General features: G+C 36.1%; 1 protein-coding gene across 6 annotated transcripts in view; it reads right to left on the bottom strand.

Annotated features, from left to right (window-relative positions):
• Window positions 1-16456, bottom strand: part of LOC106872957 (eukaryotic translation initiation factor 4E transporter) — a 115629-nt gene that overhangs the window by 60149 nt on the left and 39024 nt on the right. For all 6 annotated transcript variants that reach the window (XM_052976797.1, XM_052976795.1, XM_052976796.1 and 3 more), the window contains exon 2: window positions 4031-4126. In XM_052976797.1, coding sequence (XP_052832757.1) covers window positions 4031-4111 — 81 coding nt within the window. In that variant the 5' untranslated portion in view covers window positions 4112-4126. The remainder of the gene's footprint in view (window positions 1-4030; window positions 4127-16456) is intronic.

Below are 16456 nucleotides of genomic sequence, written 5' to 3'. Positions count from 1 at the left end.
TATATATATATATATATGTATGTAGCAAGCTGCAGTTCAATGACTGAAACTGTGTGTATATATATATATACAACAGGCTGAAGTCAAATGAATGAAACAAATGTATGTGTATATATGTATGTATTTATCTACACCCCCACCTTCATGTATTTGCTTTTCTCTATATGTTATATTAGTATAAATATGTTACAATCTAACTTGATACTGTTGTTTGCCTGTCTATGCTTTTGTTCTGTACAGATTCAAGACCACTACAACTTAATCGCTTTCATACAATTACATACCATGTTAAGAATTTTGTGCACAACTGACAACACATTGTTTCTTTTTTTTTTTGTTCTTGGAAACACTTTACTGTCTAACATTGTATAGTAAATACTGTTTTGCTGAGTTTTCTTCCTCAGCTAATTAACAGGAACAGGTGAAGAGAATTTCAATTTATCAATTATACATTCTTTTACAAGCACTGCCTTGAAGAGTTTTAGTTAAGCATATCAACCCCAGGACTTTTTTTTTGAAACCTAGTACTTATTCTACTGGTCTCTTTGCCGAAACACTAAGTTATGGGGACATAAACACACCAACACTTGTTGTCAAGCGATGATGGGGAGGACATACACAAAGACACACACCAGGCTTCTTTCAAATCCACGCACAAGGTTTTAGTCAGCCCAAGGATATAGAAGACACTTGCCCAAGGTACCACACAGGGATTGAACCCAGAACAAAGTGGTTGGGAAGCAAGCTTCTTACCATATGGCCATGCTTGTGCTTATGTACTGAATTTCAATTGATAAAACAATCATGGCTTATTAATACTGGCAAGCCTGATACAATTTAATCGCAATGATGTCTTAGGCCTTTAACCATTTAGCATTTTAGCCAGCCATATCCAAACCAAAATATTGTACCTGTTTTATGTTCAAATTAACCAGATCCAGCCTAGCAAACCTACCCTACAATGTCATTCTAAAAATATACAATTACAAAGTCTCAAAGCTGCTAGATATTGCAAAATTTAGAACGGTGTAAATAAATAAGCATTACATTTGACCAGAGTACATTGAATGCTAAAAGGGTTAAAGTATAACCACCATGGCTAACAACCAACCAACTCTTAATTCCTTACCTACAGCGGCAAGTTCAGAATTTACACCACATACCATTGGGTTTACCACAATACATGATTTTTCAACAGTTTATAAACCGAGTGACAAGGGATATCTTTCATCTACATATCCATCAAAACGGTTTTAGTTGCTAACAAGACACCAAAAACAAGTATCAACACACTCCATATCAGTCATATAATACAGTTATTTGAGAAGGTTGTTGTCACCAATGCAATATCTCAGCCAAGTGTTGAAAGCCTCGATCTTCTTAAGACAACATACCACACAGAGCCCAAAGGATTTCTCCGTGTGTGTGTGTGTGTGTGTGTGTGTGTGTGTGTGTGTGTCCCAGTGGTGGTGGGACACACACACCACTCTCTGTCATTTGGCAACGGTAATAATTTCTAAGTTTCATGAACTTCCAAGCCTTTCTTGAATGAGGAGCAGCAACCACTCATTCATGTCAAATACAGATCTATTTTGGAAGCATCTCAAGTGTTCATGCAAATCTTTTGCATGGGTCAAATGCAAGCAAAACTGTTTTCCATCACACCAAGAATGATTTCACTGAACTTACAATGTTAATATGTTCTTCTGAAAATATAATACCTTGCTAGAGTACTGCAATAACATAGGAACCTGTTGCATTTTTATGACAAAAGCTGAAGCCTATTGAAATGAGGATGTATTTAGTCAAAAGTCACTATGTACATGACAGCAAAACACTTTTGAGACTCGGAAGTAAGTAGTTTGCCTCGCACACAGGCCATAAACCCTACATATATGCCCTTTAAGCAAAATTAAACCAACTATCCATGGAAATTAAGACACCTGAAAATATAATACCTTGCTAGAATGCTGCAGTAATATAGGAATCTGTAGCATTTTTATCACAAAAGCTGAAGCCTACTGAAATGAGAATGTATTTAGTCAAGAAATGAATGCAAAACATTTTTGAGACTTGGAAGTAGGTAGTTTGCCATCTACAAAGATCATAAACCTTGCAAATATGCCCTGTAAGCAAAGCTAAATCAACATTATCCCAGGGAAATTAAAGCACATGAATTATTTGTTTCAATGTCTTTCAATAGCAGACAATCCCAAGCAAAGAATGTCAGTACTAACAACCACTGACCAGAATGTGGAAATTCAGTCATCTTCATCTTCTAGAAAGTGCTTCCCTGAAGTGGTGAAGGGGACATTGGATGTGATACATCATGCCAATTACAATACATCTGTTCTTCCTTAAGAAAATCATTATGTCACTATTGACATACAAAATTAGACACATGCACGAGCCCTAGCCACCCAGAGATTGGTTACTTCAAAAGTAAGAACAGCCAGGAATTAACCAAGAATTACAGGTAGGGGTTCTGAATTGAGCAAGGTGTCAGCACACCAATATTAATATCTTAGTACCATTTGCTACATGTGATGCCATTTTCCACCATGTACACATTTACTTGATCAGATCCCTTCTTCCTGATAATTCTGACTGATAATAGAAACAATTACCAATAGATCTCAACCCGGCCCACCCAGCACCCTTAACCCATTACCTACCAGTGATCTCATATGAGGTCACTTAAAAATTACAAATTTCGTAATTATCTGTCGATATTTACACATATCTAACCTTTTTGCTCTATCTACTAGGTATATTTCTCTGATATTCAAATGAGGTTTGCTAATTTTTCACCCAATATCTCGCTTATTTCTATTTAAAATGTTATTTTGATCATTCCAGTGCGTTTCTAAGGCCGTTTTATGCTAGAAATCAAAGTTTCATAAAAAAATCTCCAGTTAATAGAATTATGGGAGGTAATGGGTTAACTCAATGCACAAGATTTAGCTTTTGCATAGACAATGCTATCAAGGTACCATATTTATCACAGATGCTACAGTAGAAATTGTTATGAGAAACTTAACATCACCCACAAGACCTGGGCCTGTGTGTGTGACTTGACCCTCCATCTGGGCACCTGAGCAAAAACGTAAATAGTTGCATACACACAAGCATAATGATTGCAGGCCAGCTAATTAACAGAACCACAAGAAAATTTGGAATAGCAATAATACATTTGCTAGTTGCAGCAAGACTAATAGACAAAAAAACAACAAAAAAAACGTTTTACATCAAAATAAAAATAAGAGTAGGCCTATCTCTGATCTACCATATTTGTTTACCCAAATCACTACTTTCCTCACCACTGTGCAAATCACTCACTGTCTGCATAAGAGTAAACTTCATTTGCAGAATAAATATTAATAATTTCCTCAACTGTAATGAGTCTAGGCCTTACTCGTTCACCAGATGAAGTGCTGGGTTCATCTCTTGATTGTTTCATCACAAACATCCATTTAAAAATTAATTTTTTTTTTTTAATCAAAAACAACAGTAAAAGAACAGCTATGGGGGACATCATTAACAATGAATCGAACAAACTTGACTACAAAGTTACAAGGTGATCAGTTACTAATTTCTAGTAATTTGTTTTTTTTGTCTATGCGAGTTCATTACTGCTTCAACAAGGATCTGGTAGAGATTACATTTAAGCTCTTCCCACTACACAAGGAACACAACACAGAGTTAAAAGACCACAGTCTGCCTTGCTTTGGTATTCTTTCTACCAATCATACAATGAAGACAAGCAATTTGTATCAGCGTGTTTTGCTTCAATGACTAATCACCTAAAATGTCACTACACACCAAAGGTTTGGTAGTCACAGTCAAACATGGTCACAAGTTCCAGTTATTTGAAAGCTGCTTAAAAAAAAAAAAACAACCTTGACCACTAGTATAATCTTATTCTCATTGTCCTACTTAGTATCCATACAACACTGAAACTAAGAAAAATGTTAGAGTTGACTAATTCTGTTGAGACTAACATGTCCTTTGAAAGCTCCATGGTACTTACCCTGCTATACTGATGGATTGGAGGAACAGGCTGGACATTTTCATCGGTCTTCTTAGTTTCAGCATTCCGTCCTTCCATCATACCCACTGCTGGGATCTGAAACAGTGAAACAACCATTAAAATCTCACATTTTTCATTTAATGATTTAAAAAATAAAAAAACAAAGCAGTATGGTAACCACATAAAAAAAAAATGGTGCAGCACCAGACAAATGACAATAGGAGTTAGGAAATCAACTTTGTCATTCATTTGTACAAGCAGATTTATCAAACACCAGCCATTATCATTATAGTGATGTCATTTCAATTAACTTCACTCCCTCATCTTCCTAGAGATGAGTGACCACTGTTGTGGAATCTTATTTTACAAATGCTTCCTTCCTTCCTTCCATGTATTGCAAATAAAAAAAAATTTTTTAAATCAATTTCAACAAACTAAGAAAATATACATAATAAACCTCTGCATAATATTAAAGTCTAATTGAACAAGTATCTTTATACACATGTATCTTTGTGTATACACATATACATGTGTATACAAAGGTGGCAAGCTGACAGAAACGTCAGCACGCCGGGCGAAATGCTGAGAGGTATTTAGTCTGCTGCTACCTTCCGAGTTCAAATTCTGCTGAGGTCGACTTTGCCTTTCATCCTTTCGGGGTCAATTAAATAAGTACCAGTTATGCATTGGGGTCGATGTAATCGACTTAATCCGTTTGTCCTTGTTTGTCCCCTCTGTGTAACCCCTTGTGGGTAGTAAAGAAATAAGATACATGTGTATACACATGAGTACATATGTGAATAATCACCTTTATGCTATGGTTTAATGGAAATTACTGAACGTAAGGCTTGGTCAGATTTTTGCTCACTGAAAATCCAATGTCATCTTCATATACAAATCTACAAATTTTTTGTTGTTGAAATGTTTAAAATGTAAGTATTGTACCTGGCCTAATTTATTTTCCAGAAAATTCACAACTCCTCCACCCCTAAATACCCATAAGAGAAGGCTGCCCAATTGCCCAGGTTTTAAGAACCACTGGTGTACAAGATTTGGCCTTATAATAAAGGGAATAATTGAAGTACAACAGCAGTTGGTTAACAGATCTTAAAATGATTTTTCTTTTTTAGCTTCAGTTTCAGCACTTCACATTTTGAAGTCAGTTCCTGCTGGTCTCAACAAAAATAAGGTATAACTTGTGTACTAAGCTCAGTTTCACTTTACCAATCACACAAATATCTGTTACATGTGTTAATGCAAAAGAAAAAAAGAGTGGTGGTGGGTGGTGGACTGGAGATTTAGAGTATATTTAAATAAAAATGTCTACATCCCTAGTTCAAATCCTGCCAGAGTTAAAATTCATCTTTAATCTTTCCAGGTTCTACAAAAGTATTGGCAAGAGGGGAAGGAGGAAATTAAAGCAAAATTTCAGTAAATTTTTCGATACTTGCAGGGGTCAGCTGGAATTTGTTGAGGCAGATTTTTCTATGGCTGGATGCCCTTCCTGTCACCCAAACCCTTACCCGTTTCCAAGTAAGGTAATATTTCCCTATGGCTAGACATGTTTTTCCACAGAAGCCTGGAGATGAACGACACCGTTTGTCGAACAATGAAGCTTGTTTACAACCAGAACTTGCTGTCTGAACAAGGATATACACAAACGCACACATACCTACATCACACAAGCCCACAATGGTCTTTATTCAGTTTCCATCTATCAAATCCACTCACAAATCAAATTTAGTATTCCTCTGTACCAACTCCACTAGTGTTAAAGCTAGAAATTATGTACTGACATCAATCAGTCTTAACAGGGTCAAACAAAATAGTATAGTAATGTCTGCAGTTTCAGGTCAGTCTTGATCAAGCTTGTCTATAATGGAAGACCATTCCAACCATGATCATCACATCCATTTCTATATTTTGGTGCAGATACAGCTATGAAGTTTTTAGTTCACTAAGCAATTACATGGTTAAGTAACAAACTTAATCACTGTGCAGCGTCTTAAGCAAGTATCTTCTACAATAGCCCCAGGCCAACTTCTGCCTTGTGAGTAAATTTGTAATTGGAAACTGCGCAAGAAGCCTGTCGTGCACGCGCATGTGCGTGAGAGAGAAACTGACAACTTGTTAGAGTATTTATGTCACTGTAACAGTGATTTAGCAGAAAGAAACAGAATAAGTATCAGATTTAAGTACAGAGTGGATTCTATGAGGGCCCTTCAAGGTGCTCCAGCATGGCCACAGTCCAATGACTGAAATAAAGGGACATCTTGGACCATATTGGCTAGTGAGTCTTCCCAATTTTCAAAACTGTAAGCAATGATTTGAAGGAATTTGATTACTGTTTCTAGCATGTTGAGTGACCATACAGAAAATTCTTCCCCCAGTGACTGGTCTTGGTAGTCAAGCACGTCCAACTAGTAAGATGAAGGTGATGAGAGTAATTCTGTTTAACACATTTTATCAAATTTATAAAGAAATATACTGCTTCGTTTCAATTAATTTTAATAAAAAAAAAATTAGTAAAACAACTCCTTCATTAAGCTGGTGTTTGGAACATACATATGTCTTGATGGAATGTTATAATTTAAACGTTTAGCATTCAGATAACCATGTCAATCATACACATTGCTTTGAATTAATCATGTATTATCTTGTAACTTCAAGATTTCAATGATGTGATTGCATATTTTTAGAAAGACATTGTAGGATAGGTATGGGGCCAGAATTGGCCAGTTTGAACACAAAACACAGAATATTCGAGCAGGATATTTGTATCATAAGGTCATGGGTAGTCCCAAGCAGGATGGTATCGAAAGGGTTGAAATAGCAATTGATGGTTTGACAGTTCATGTAATATAGGAAGGGTAAAAAAGGAATGACCCTTGCTGTTAATGAAGGCAGATAATCATGCAGTACCAGCAATTGAAGAAAGTATGTAAGGTGCAATGTTAGGACATGGTATATACATACATCTCTGCTCCTTTTGTGAGTTGGAGAGGTGGGGGAATATAGATAGCAATCAGACTACTACATCAAATACAATGTTTGTCTATTCACATTGTTTTGAATTAATCATGTATTATCTCGTACCTTCAAGATTTCGATGACGTGATTGTTTATTTTTAAAAAAACATTGTAGGGTAGGCGCAAGATGCCAGATCTGGCCAGTTTTAACATAAAAAAAACAGGTAGAATATTCATGGAAGATATAGCTAGTCTAAATGTTAGGGTTTAAATTTAGTGATCTAGTAGTTGTAAATATATATTTGGTATATACATATAAAAAAGCAGAGAAGTGTGTATGTGTGTAAGGGAAGGAGGCAAACGTAGACAACAATCATTGACCCTTTAGCATTCAGATTACTCTATCAATTGTAAAGTTTATCTATTCACATTTTTGAATTATTAATCATGCATCATTTCATAAAACTGAGTGAAAACTGTCTCAAAAATAAAAAAAATATTCAAAAATGTCAAATGAATCTCTTGAAAACATTAAACCAGTTGCAGACAGAGAAGCCATCAAAATGGTTTTAAAATTTTCAAGTAGAACTATTTAGTCACAATATTAACAACATTGAGATGTTCAAGTCAAAACACCAGACTTGATATTTCTCATTTAACCCTTTCACATTCAGTTTACTCTTGTCAAATGTAATACTTATTTATTCACATTGTGTGGAATTAATTGTGCAAAAATCTCAGCTTTGAAATTTTGATGATGTGATTGCTCATTTTTAGAATGACATTGTAGGGAATGTGTGCAAGGCCAGATCTGGCTGGTTTGAACATAAAACAGGTAGGAAATTTAAGCTGGATATGGCCAGTTTAAATGCCAAAGTATTCAAATCTATTTTTCCATGCTTGCATGGATCAGACAGAATTTATTTGAGGCAGAATTTCTACACTCAGATGCCCTGCCACCAACCCATACCTGTTTTCCAGATGTTTCTCATGGAAGATTGGAAACCACACCACTTGTATGACAGATGCTTATTTACAATCATTTTGTGATTGCTAAGACAAGGGCATACACAAACACAAATATGAGCTTTTTTTCAGTTTCCATCTACCAAATCTACTCATAAAGCTTTTGCTGGTTTAAGGGCTACAGTAGAAAACACTTGCCCACAGTGCTGTGGGCAGTGAACCCAAAACCACATGGCTGAGAAACAAGCCTCTTAATCACACAGCCATTCCTATAGCTATTACAGTAAATATGTCAGTACCTCACTACTAAGAGATAAAACTTTCATTATTGGTAAAAAATAAGTATTTGTAGTACACTGAAATCAATTTGATCTCTTATAGAAAGTTCAGCCCCGTTTTCTAGCCAAAACAAATCAATAACTTTCAAGTAAATATATTTGCTGAAAATAGGATTAGAGGTCATGACAATTTTAGTCTTGTTCCAACAGGTTAAAAACATTGGCCTTTTACAATGTCATTAGATTAAGAGGAAAGTTCTGAGCTTGTGCAATACAGTTTAATTAGTCAAAAGAAAAAGATCAATGTTCTTTAGCCATTCCAGGCCTTCATGCCTTGTAAGGGAAGCACGGGCTGGGAAAGAGTTTCTGAAGGTAGTTGTTTAACCCCAGGTTAGCACTGATGCAGCCGACAAAATCAATCCTAGAAAACATCCTGACTACAACCAAGATAAAATTTATCTAAAACCTCATTAACATGTCCTCTTTTCCAAAGAAAGCGTTGTATCTAGAGATTTGGCTGGTATTTCTAACACATCAAACAACAACATAGATACTGCCATGTTTTTTGGCCAATGGCTGTGACCGATGACGTGCTGGTGGTATGTAAAAAGCATCCATTACACTCTTGGAGTGATTGCTGTTAGGAAGGGTATCCAACCATAGAAACCAAGCCAAATCAGACTAACCTGTTTCAGCTCTCCGGCTTACCAGTTCCAGTCAAACTGTCTAACCCATGCCAGCATGCAAAGCAGAGGTTAAATAATTTTGGATTAGCGTTTAGTTTACGGTTAGGTGGGAAGGGCAGCAATAAGGATGACAGGAAAATACGAGTTAAAACAGACTTGGATGAGAGTGTTATTTAAAAAGAAAAAAAATGTACCTACTTAAATTAGCAAATCTAAAATTAGTGATTTAGTATGCTAACAATGCCTACCTCAAGCCTCATACCTTTTATAAGAAACCTAACAATTATTGCCAACTTGAGGTTATATTTTATTTATATATATATTTTAATGTGCACTTCTCCATGCTTGCATAGGTCAGAGTTTGGGGCAGATTTACTATGGCCAGATGCCCTTCTTGTCACCAGCCTTTACTAGTTTTCAAACACGGTAATATTTCCCTGTGGTCAACCAAGTTTTCACAGAATATTGGAAATGACATTTATTCACAACAATCAAGTTATGTCAAAACAAGAAGCCAACACACACACACACTACTTTCAATTTGTCAATCAAATCAACAAGGTTATTTTTTTGCATGCAGATGGCATCAATTCTTCTTTAAACAGTTACATTCTCCTACAGCATCCAATGTACAGTATTATACATTTACACAGTACATCTTTCATCACTATTTCAACTAAGAATATTACGTATGATAGTACTGTTGCAAGTTGTCTCTTCCTGTATTTGCCTGAAAACTAAATAAGCAATTTTTTTTCTTTCTCTTCCCACCACAATTATTTCTAATTTAACCCTTTAGCATACAGATTACACTGTAAAGCTTATTCATTGCATTCCATTAATCTCGCATTATCCTGTGGCATTATCTTCAAGGTTTTGATGAGTCTATTTTTGGAATGACATAAGGTAGGTGTGAGAGGCCACACCAGGCCAGTTTAAACACAAAACCGATAGAATATTTGGACCAAATATAGCTAGTATATATGCTCAAGAGTTAACTTTCAACCATCTTATAAATTTTCTAAGCCAAAGAAGTCCTCTAATGACTTCATTAGAGAAAAGATGAATGCTAGAAGGAAGGGAGTTAGCATTTTATCCTCTCTTACATTAGATAATTCCTCAAACCATATTCAAACTGAATATAAAATTTAATGCATTTCTTGTGAAATACATTTCAGGACTGGCTGACCAACGCAGCCCCCTGCAGTACTGTCTTACAGGAACACTGCCAACATATGTAATACTAACATCAATATAAAAATGTGCCCATAAATGTCATATTTACACATTGTTTTGATCATTTTGATCTGTTGTTTTAAGTACATATACTGATTTAACTTAATATCAAGCTGTGCTGTCAGTTACCTACATTAAACTGCAAAAAAAAAAAAAAAAAAAAAAAAAAAAAAAAAGGTCATTTCTGTTTTAGCCACTATTACTGCAAGGGTCTTCAATCCGACAAGATTTTGACTGACCTTTTGCACATATACATCTAATCACTGTATGACAGATATTTAGCCTCTATGTCCCTCAAAGTACAAACAATCGACTGCCTCTTCTTGTTCTCCATCTGCTCAAACAAAATCTATCAGACTTACTGAAGTTACACAATGTTGATGGAGAGAGTGGCAAGATCATAGTATACTCAACCAGATACATTCCATGGTTAAACAACACTAATTCCATCCTATGCACATACAGGAAAAAATGCAGAGGACAGGAGCTGTCTCTTCTTTAGCCCTAAGAGACCTTTGAGAGAGGATGCTCAGTTCTAGTTTTATGGCATGACATAAAAGATATAACTCATTCATCATAACCGTTTTAACATCCACTTTTCCATACCTATATGAAACTGAACCTAGAACTGTGTGATCAAGAAGCAAACTTCTTACTACATACCACACTTGTCTATTCATTGAATAAAACTGCAGTATATCAAGTATCTCAGAAAACCTGTTGCCTATTTTTAACAGCCAGATAAAAAGTGAAGGATTGTAGATAGTACCCTGCCCCCTCATAATCAGGTGCTCAGATTTCAATTCATGCCCCATGAGTAGGTAATACAATATGCTAGCCACTCATCCATGTCACTTCAAGACAACTATACAATACACAGTAGGTCCCATTAGATGAGAGCATTATTGTCCTTCACTGGTTTGCGTTTCAAATCTAGTCGGATACTGTTGACACATCCAAGAATAAGACACCCAAGATTAAACTGATTGAAACAGGGTAATGACACTGTAAACCAGGGGTTCCCAACCTTATTTTGTTTATGGACCCCATGAGAGCTATCTTATCTGTGGACCCCATATATGCACATGTAAATATTTGAAATAAAATGTTTGTTTGTAGGTTAGTAAAAACTAACAATGAAACAATCTTTATAGTCATAAAATAAATTCCAAATACAAATCTAGAAAATCTCAATAAATACAGGTACCTCTTCGAGTAAACAAAATTTCTATATGGACCCACAAATTACAGTTTCTTACTCATTGACCCCCCTTAAAGCTTATGTGGACCCCAGTAGGGAAACCCTGTTGTAAACATTTCACCAGAGTTAAAAACACAAAATCAACTCACCCCAGTCATGCAAACCATATGAATATATAGACGACCATAAAGCAGTAAGCTGGCAGAACTGGTTGAGTGCTGGATAAAATGCTTGGCAGCATTTCATCCATTACATTCCGAGTTCAAAATCCACCCAGGACTACATTGCCTTTCATCATTTTGGGGTCAAAATAAGTAGCAGTTGAACACTGGAGTTTGGTGTAAATCAATTTACCCACTTCCCAAAAATTGCTGGCCATGTACCAAAATTTGAAAACAATACATAGACTACTATAAACAGGCACAAGTATGGCTGTATAGTTAAGAAGTTTGCTTCCCAACCGCATTGTTTTGAGTTCAGTCCCACTGCACAGCACCATGGGCATATAGCTATAGCCCCAGGCTGATCAAAGACTCACGAGTTGATGCGGTAGATGGTAACTGAAAGCAGCCGATCATGTTTGTATGTGTGACTCCTTGTCTTGATATGAGATTGTTGTTAAGTTAATGCCATTCTTGTCCAACATTCTGCAAAAACATATCAAGCTATAAAGAAAATATTTGCTCGCTTGGAAACAGATTTTCTACAGTCAATAAACTTCATCCAACCTAAGGAAGTATGGAAAAGTGGGTATTAAAATGAGGATATAAGCAGTACCCTCAAACATCAGAACCCATAAGAAATCAAAAGTAACAGTACACACCTTATGAAAAGTTCTAATAATTTTGATAAGATTATTATTATTAATCCAAGGATCAAAGGTCCTTCCTGAGCCACAGGCTCATAAGGTCAGTTTCTCAGATTTCACGGTGTATTTATTCCCTACCACTCCTGGATGGGATACTAGTCCATCATAGGATTACTTGTTTTTGCCAGGTGAGTGTACTGGAACAACATGAAATGGAGTGTATTGTTCAAGAACACACTGCATCACTCGGACCAGGAACCGAAACCCCAATCTTACAATCATGTAATGCAACAGCCTAACCACTAAGCCACAGTTAATACATCTATCTTCTCATTACATTAATCATAATAGTTTTTTTTCTAACATGGGCACAAAGCCAAAAAAAAAATTTGTTTTTTAAGGTAAGTAAGGTTATTACTATCCTTTAACATCTACTTTTCCACAAAGTACAAGTCTAATCTGTGATATCTTGGGAACGTCACTTTCTATAGCCCCAGGTCAACTGATTCCTTGCAAGTAAAATTGAATAGACAAACTGTATGAACACCCATCAGGCAGTTTATACCAGTAATTGAAAGGTACAGCTTTGAACATAGCATGTGCCATGCTGATTCCACCTGAAAATTACATCAAGAGTACATGTATCTGTGGAATATTCAGCCAGTTACATACTAATTCATTTGAGCAAAACAAATGAATTTAATGAAACCAGTGATTCATCTATTTTATATAACCTTATAACATCCCCTGTTACATGCTTGCATGGGTCAGACAAAATTCACTGGGGCAGATTTCCTACAGCCATATACTATTGTCGCCAACCCTCACCCGTTTCCAAGTCATGTAATATTTCCCCCAAGGGCAGACGCTTTCGCAGACAAAAGGAAATGAAGGACATTGCATGTATGATGACAGCACTCGTTTACAACTATCAGTCAAGACAGGGAGACATTAACATGCGAACATGCACACATATTTACATAGATTGACAGACACACACACAAACATCTAAATATGGCACTCATTTCAGTTTCCATTTACAAATTCAGACATGGCTTTCATCTGACTGAAACTAACTACAGAAGACACTAGTCCATGTTGCCACAGTGGGACTGAACTTAAAACTATCTAAGTTGCAAAGCAAACTTCAGCCACACGACAATTCCTGCAATAGCTACAAATTAGCATATCTGCCATACATACAATTCATACACACACACACACATCCAACCTATGGACAATGAATGTTTAATGATTTATATAATTTATACACACACATGCAAAGGGATATCTGAGAAAAGACAAACTGGTGCATTCAAATAAAACACCTATCTTTTTTTTTTTTTTTATCCCACACCAGTTACAGACCAGTGATTGGCCCATTAGAAAACTACAGCCAAATGACTAGTTCACAGAATGCACAATATGAATTAAACCTGTCCAATCCATGCCAAGCTGGGGTGATGAGAAAACAAGATAGTAATCACCAAAACCGTAAAGCCAAACTTGGTTGCTAGACTTGTTAAAAAAAAAAAAAAAGGCCAGATCTCCCTCAAATCACAAGCTAGCTATCTTAGAAAAGAACAAAGAGATCAATGTGGTCCCGGGAACAATTTCTGAAGGTGAAGGGAATACAGGATGACAACCACTGATAATGAAATTTTCAAAATAGATTAGCATTCTTAATTGCCAAGAAACACTTCCAACACCTACTCAACATCAGCTCACATCACTAATTACTCCACACTTCTATAAGACTGCCACACACACACACACACCACCTAGACAAATAGTTCTCAGGCCAACAGCTACCAGCTCCACCAAAAAATTAGACTTTTTTTTTTATATCTTCTTCACTCTAAGACGGAATAGATGTTAAATCCACAAAACTTTCTTCAGCATTGTGATTGACAGGTTTCAAAATAAATAAAATCATGGAAACTGTTGTATTAGAACAGTAATTCACCTGCCCCCTTTTCTAATCCTCAAAGACCCATCCCTATGAGAAACGCTGGCCTAACCACACCAAGTCATAACCGCTTAAGCTATACAAGAGGGTACTGAAAATTTCCTGACTTTGGGTAAAAGAAAATATAGGAGGATCAGTTATTTATAATTTTATTCAATATATTCCCCTCTCAGAATCACACACTTATTGCAGTGGTTCAATTTTTCTAAGCCCTCTAAAAGAACTCTGAAGGCCTCCAACCAGGCCTTTCATGATACCCTTAAAACCAGGAAATTTTCAGCACCCCCTCGCACTTACCAACACTATAATCACAAGCTCAAAAACTGTTCCCTCCATATTTTTAATGGTAGCAGTACAAATCATGTACAATATTTTTTTCTTGTGATAAAAATTATGTGCCCCATTTAGGTACATACAAAGCAACCTTTTGTGCTTACATGCATAAAGCTTGAAAAGAACATTGCCTCCAGATGTAATTTCTCCTCAGAAATGGCCTCAGCTTCTCAGAACTAGATATCTGCAAGACCTCTTCCTACCTCAGTTGCCTTCACAGCAATTCGTCTCCCAAAAACCTGCAATGAACACTGTCAAGTTCTTCATTCCCCTTTGTCCTCCCGCATTTCCCCACTGGTGTTCAAATTAAAATATCAACATCACCCATTTGATGAGAGGTCCTGTCCCTCCTTCTCTGAATATCTTAAGAAAGAGAAATACACCACAGACTACGGTATAAATTCCCCAAAACCTGGTTCCTGACTAAGACAAACACCCACAAATTGAACAAAAGTGTTGCTTCTACACAGTTGCTCGACTTTTCAAACACTAGTTTGGTCTAAAACAAGTGTTCATGGCTTTCACAGGTTCCCCAATACCAATGCATTTGAATTTCGGATTGACTTGGTAAAAACAGCACCCAAATCATACTCTCGTTTTACAGGAAATGGTAAAAAAAAAAAAAAATTGATAATATAGCCCTATGACTGAATTACTGTATGAATAAAAATTAAAAAACAAAAGCTACGTCACTGCTGAACTGAGAACGTTTTTGATCATACGTCTGCTCCTTCAGGGAATACCTGGGGCTAAACACATGCCAATTTTTTTTTTTTCTCCTACAACATCAAGACCAACCAACACTTAAAGAGAGAATTCACAGAAGTCATTGCTAGTAATATGATAGACGAATTCAAACACCGAGTTTTCGATAAAACAACAATGCTAATAATGGATGAGTTATTAATAGGCACTTGTTACTTGTTTGTAGTCAACGGTGTCTTGGTAACTTCTTACAACTGGGACTCTTCACTCCATCAATCAACAGGGGTGGTGGGTAGTTGTGATGACGTGGGGGGTGTTGTCAAACGCTTCTCATATATATTTTTTGTTTTTTGCTTTTCTTTTAATAATGGGTCACACAACTGGATTTGAACCAGTTAATGAGATAACTTCGGCTCGTTGCATGGCAAATGATAAAGATGGCAGAAGCCTACACACATTACATCAAATCATTCCGCCAGTCACAGACATTACATATATACATACACACGTTCAGCTGTTATACTGTATATACACACACACATTCAGCTGTTATTTAAATATTTATACACGCACAGTTATACTGTATATTTAAATATATATACACAGTTGCTACACTGTATATTTAGGCAGCCCTTCGCCGTATATTCAAATAAATACAAATTCAGTTTTATATATATATATTATATATACACAAAAAAAAATTGAGGTGCGCGTGTTTATATAAAGATCCTCACACAGACACTTTTGTTTAGTCTTCGAGAGTGCGTGCTTATATATATACATAGATTTTAATATACGAAAAACAAAATAAACAGTCTTGAAATGTTCGCAAGATTTCAATATCCCGTTTACAGATGCGAAACTTAGCATAAAATGGCAGGAGAGACAGAGACAGAGTAAAAGAGAGGTGGGAGGAGACAGAGAATGTCATCAAAGAAAGAAAGGGAAAAACAAAGAGAGAGATACACGAAGTGTGTGTGTGTGTGTGGGGGAGACAAAGAGAAAAGAATGGTTGAAGAAATGGCGTTCGTTGTAAACAGAAAATATTGAGTGTATTCTACCTTTATCATCATCAGTAGCTTCAATACCTTCTAATAAATATAGAATTATAAATACCCACAAACACACACACACACACATATATACGTATGATCACACTAATGGGAAAATGAGAGGGATGTAAACGACCAAATAATTATCAGTAACCAAACATGCCTCGAGTCTATTAAATACTAATTAAACCTTAAAATAATTTTTAAAAAAAACAGAGAGAG

This window comes from Octopus bimaculoides, chromosome 25 (assembly GCF_001194135.2).
Source record: "Octopus bimaculoides isolate UCB-OBI-ISO-001 chromosome 25, ASM119413v2, whole genome shotgun sequence".
In the NCBI taxonomy this organism is placed as follows: domain Eukaryota; kingdom Metazoa; phylum Mollusca; class Cephalopoda; order Octopoda; family Octopodidae; genus Octopus; species Octopus bimaculoides.
Note: the sequence above shows the minus strand (reverse complement) of the source record. Positions and strands in the feature narration are given on the sequence as shown.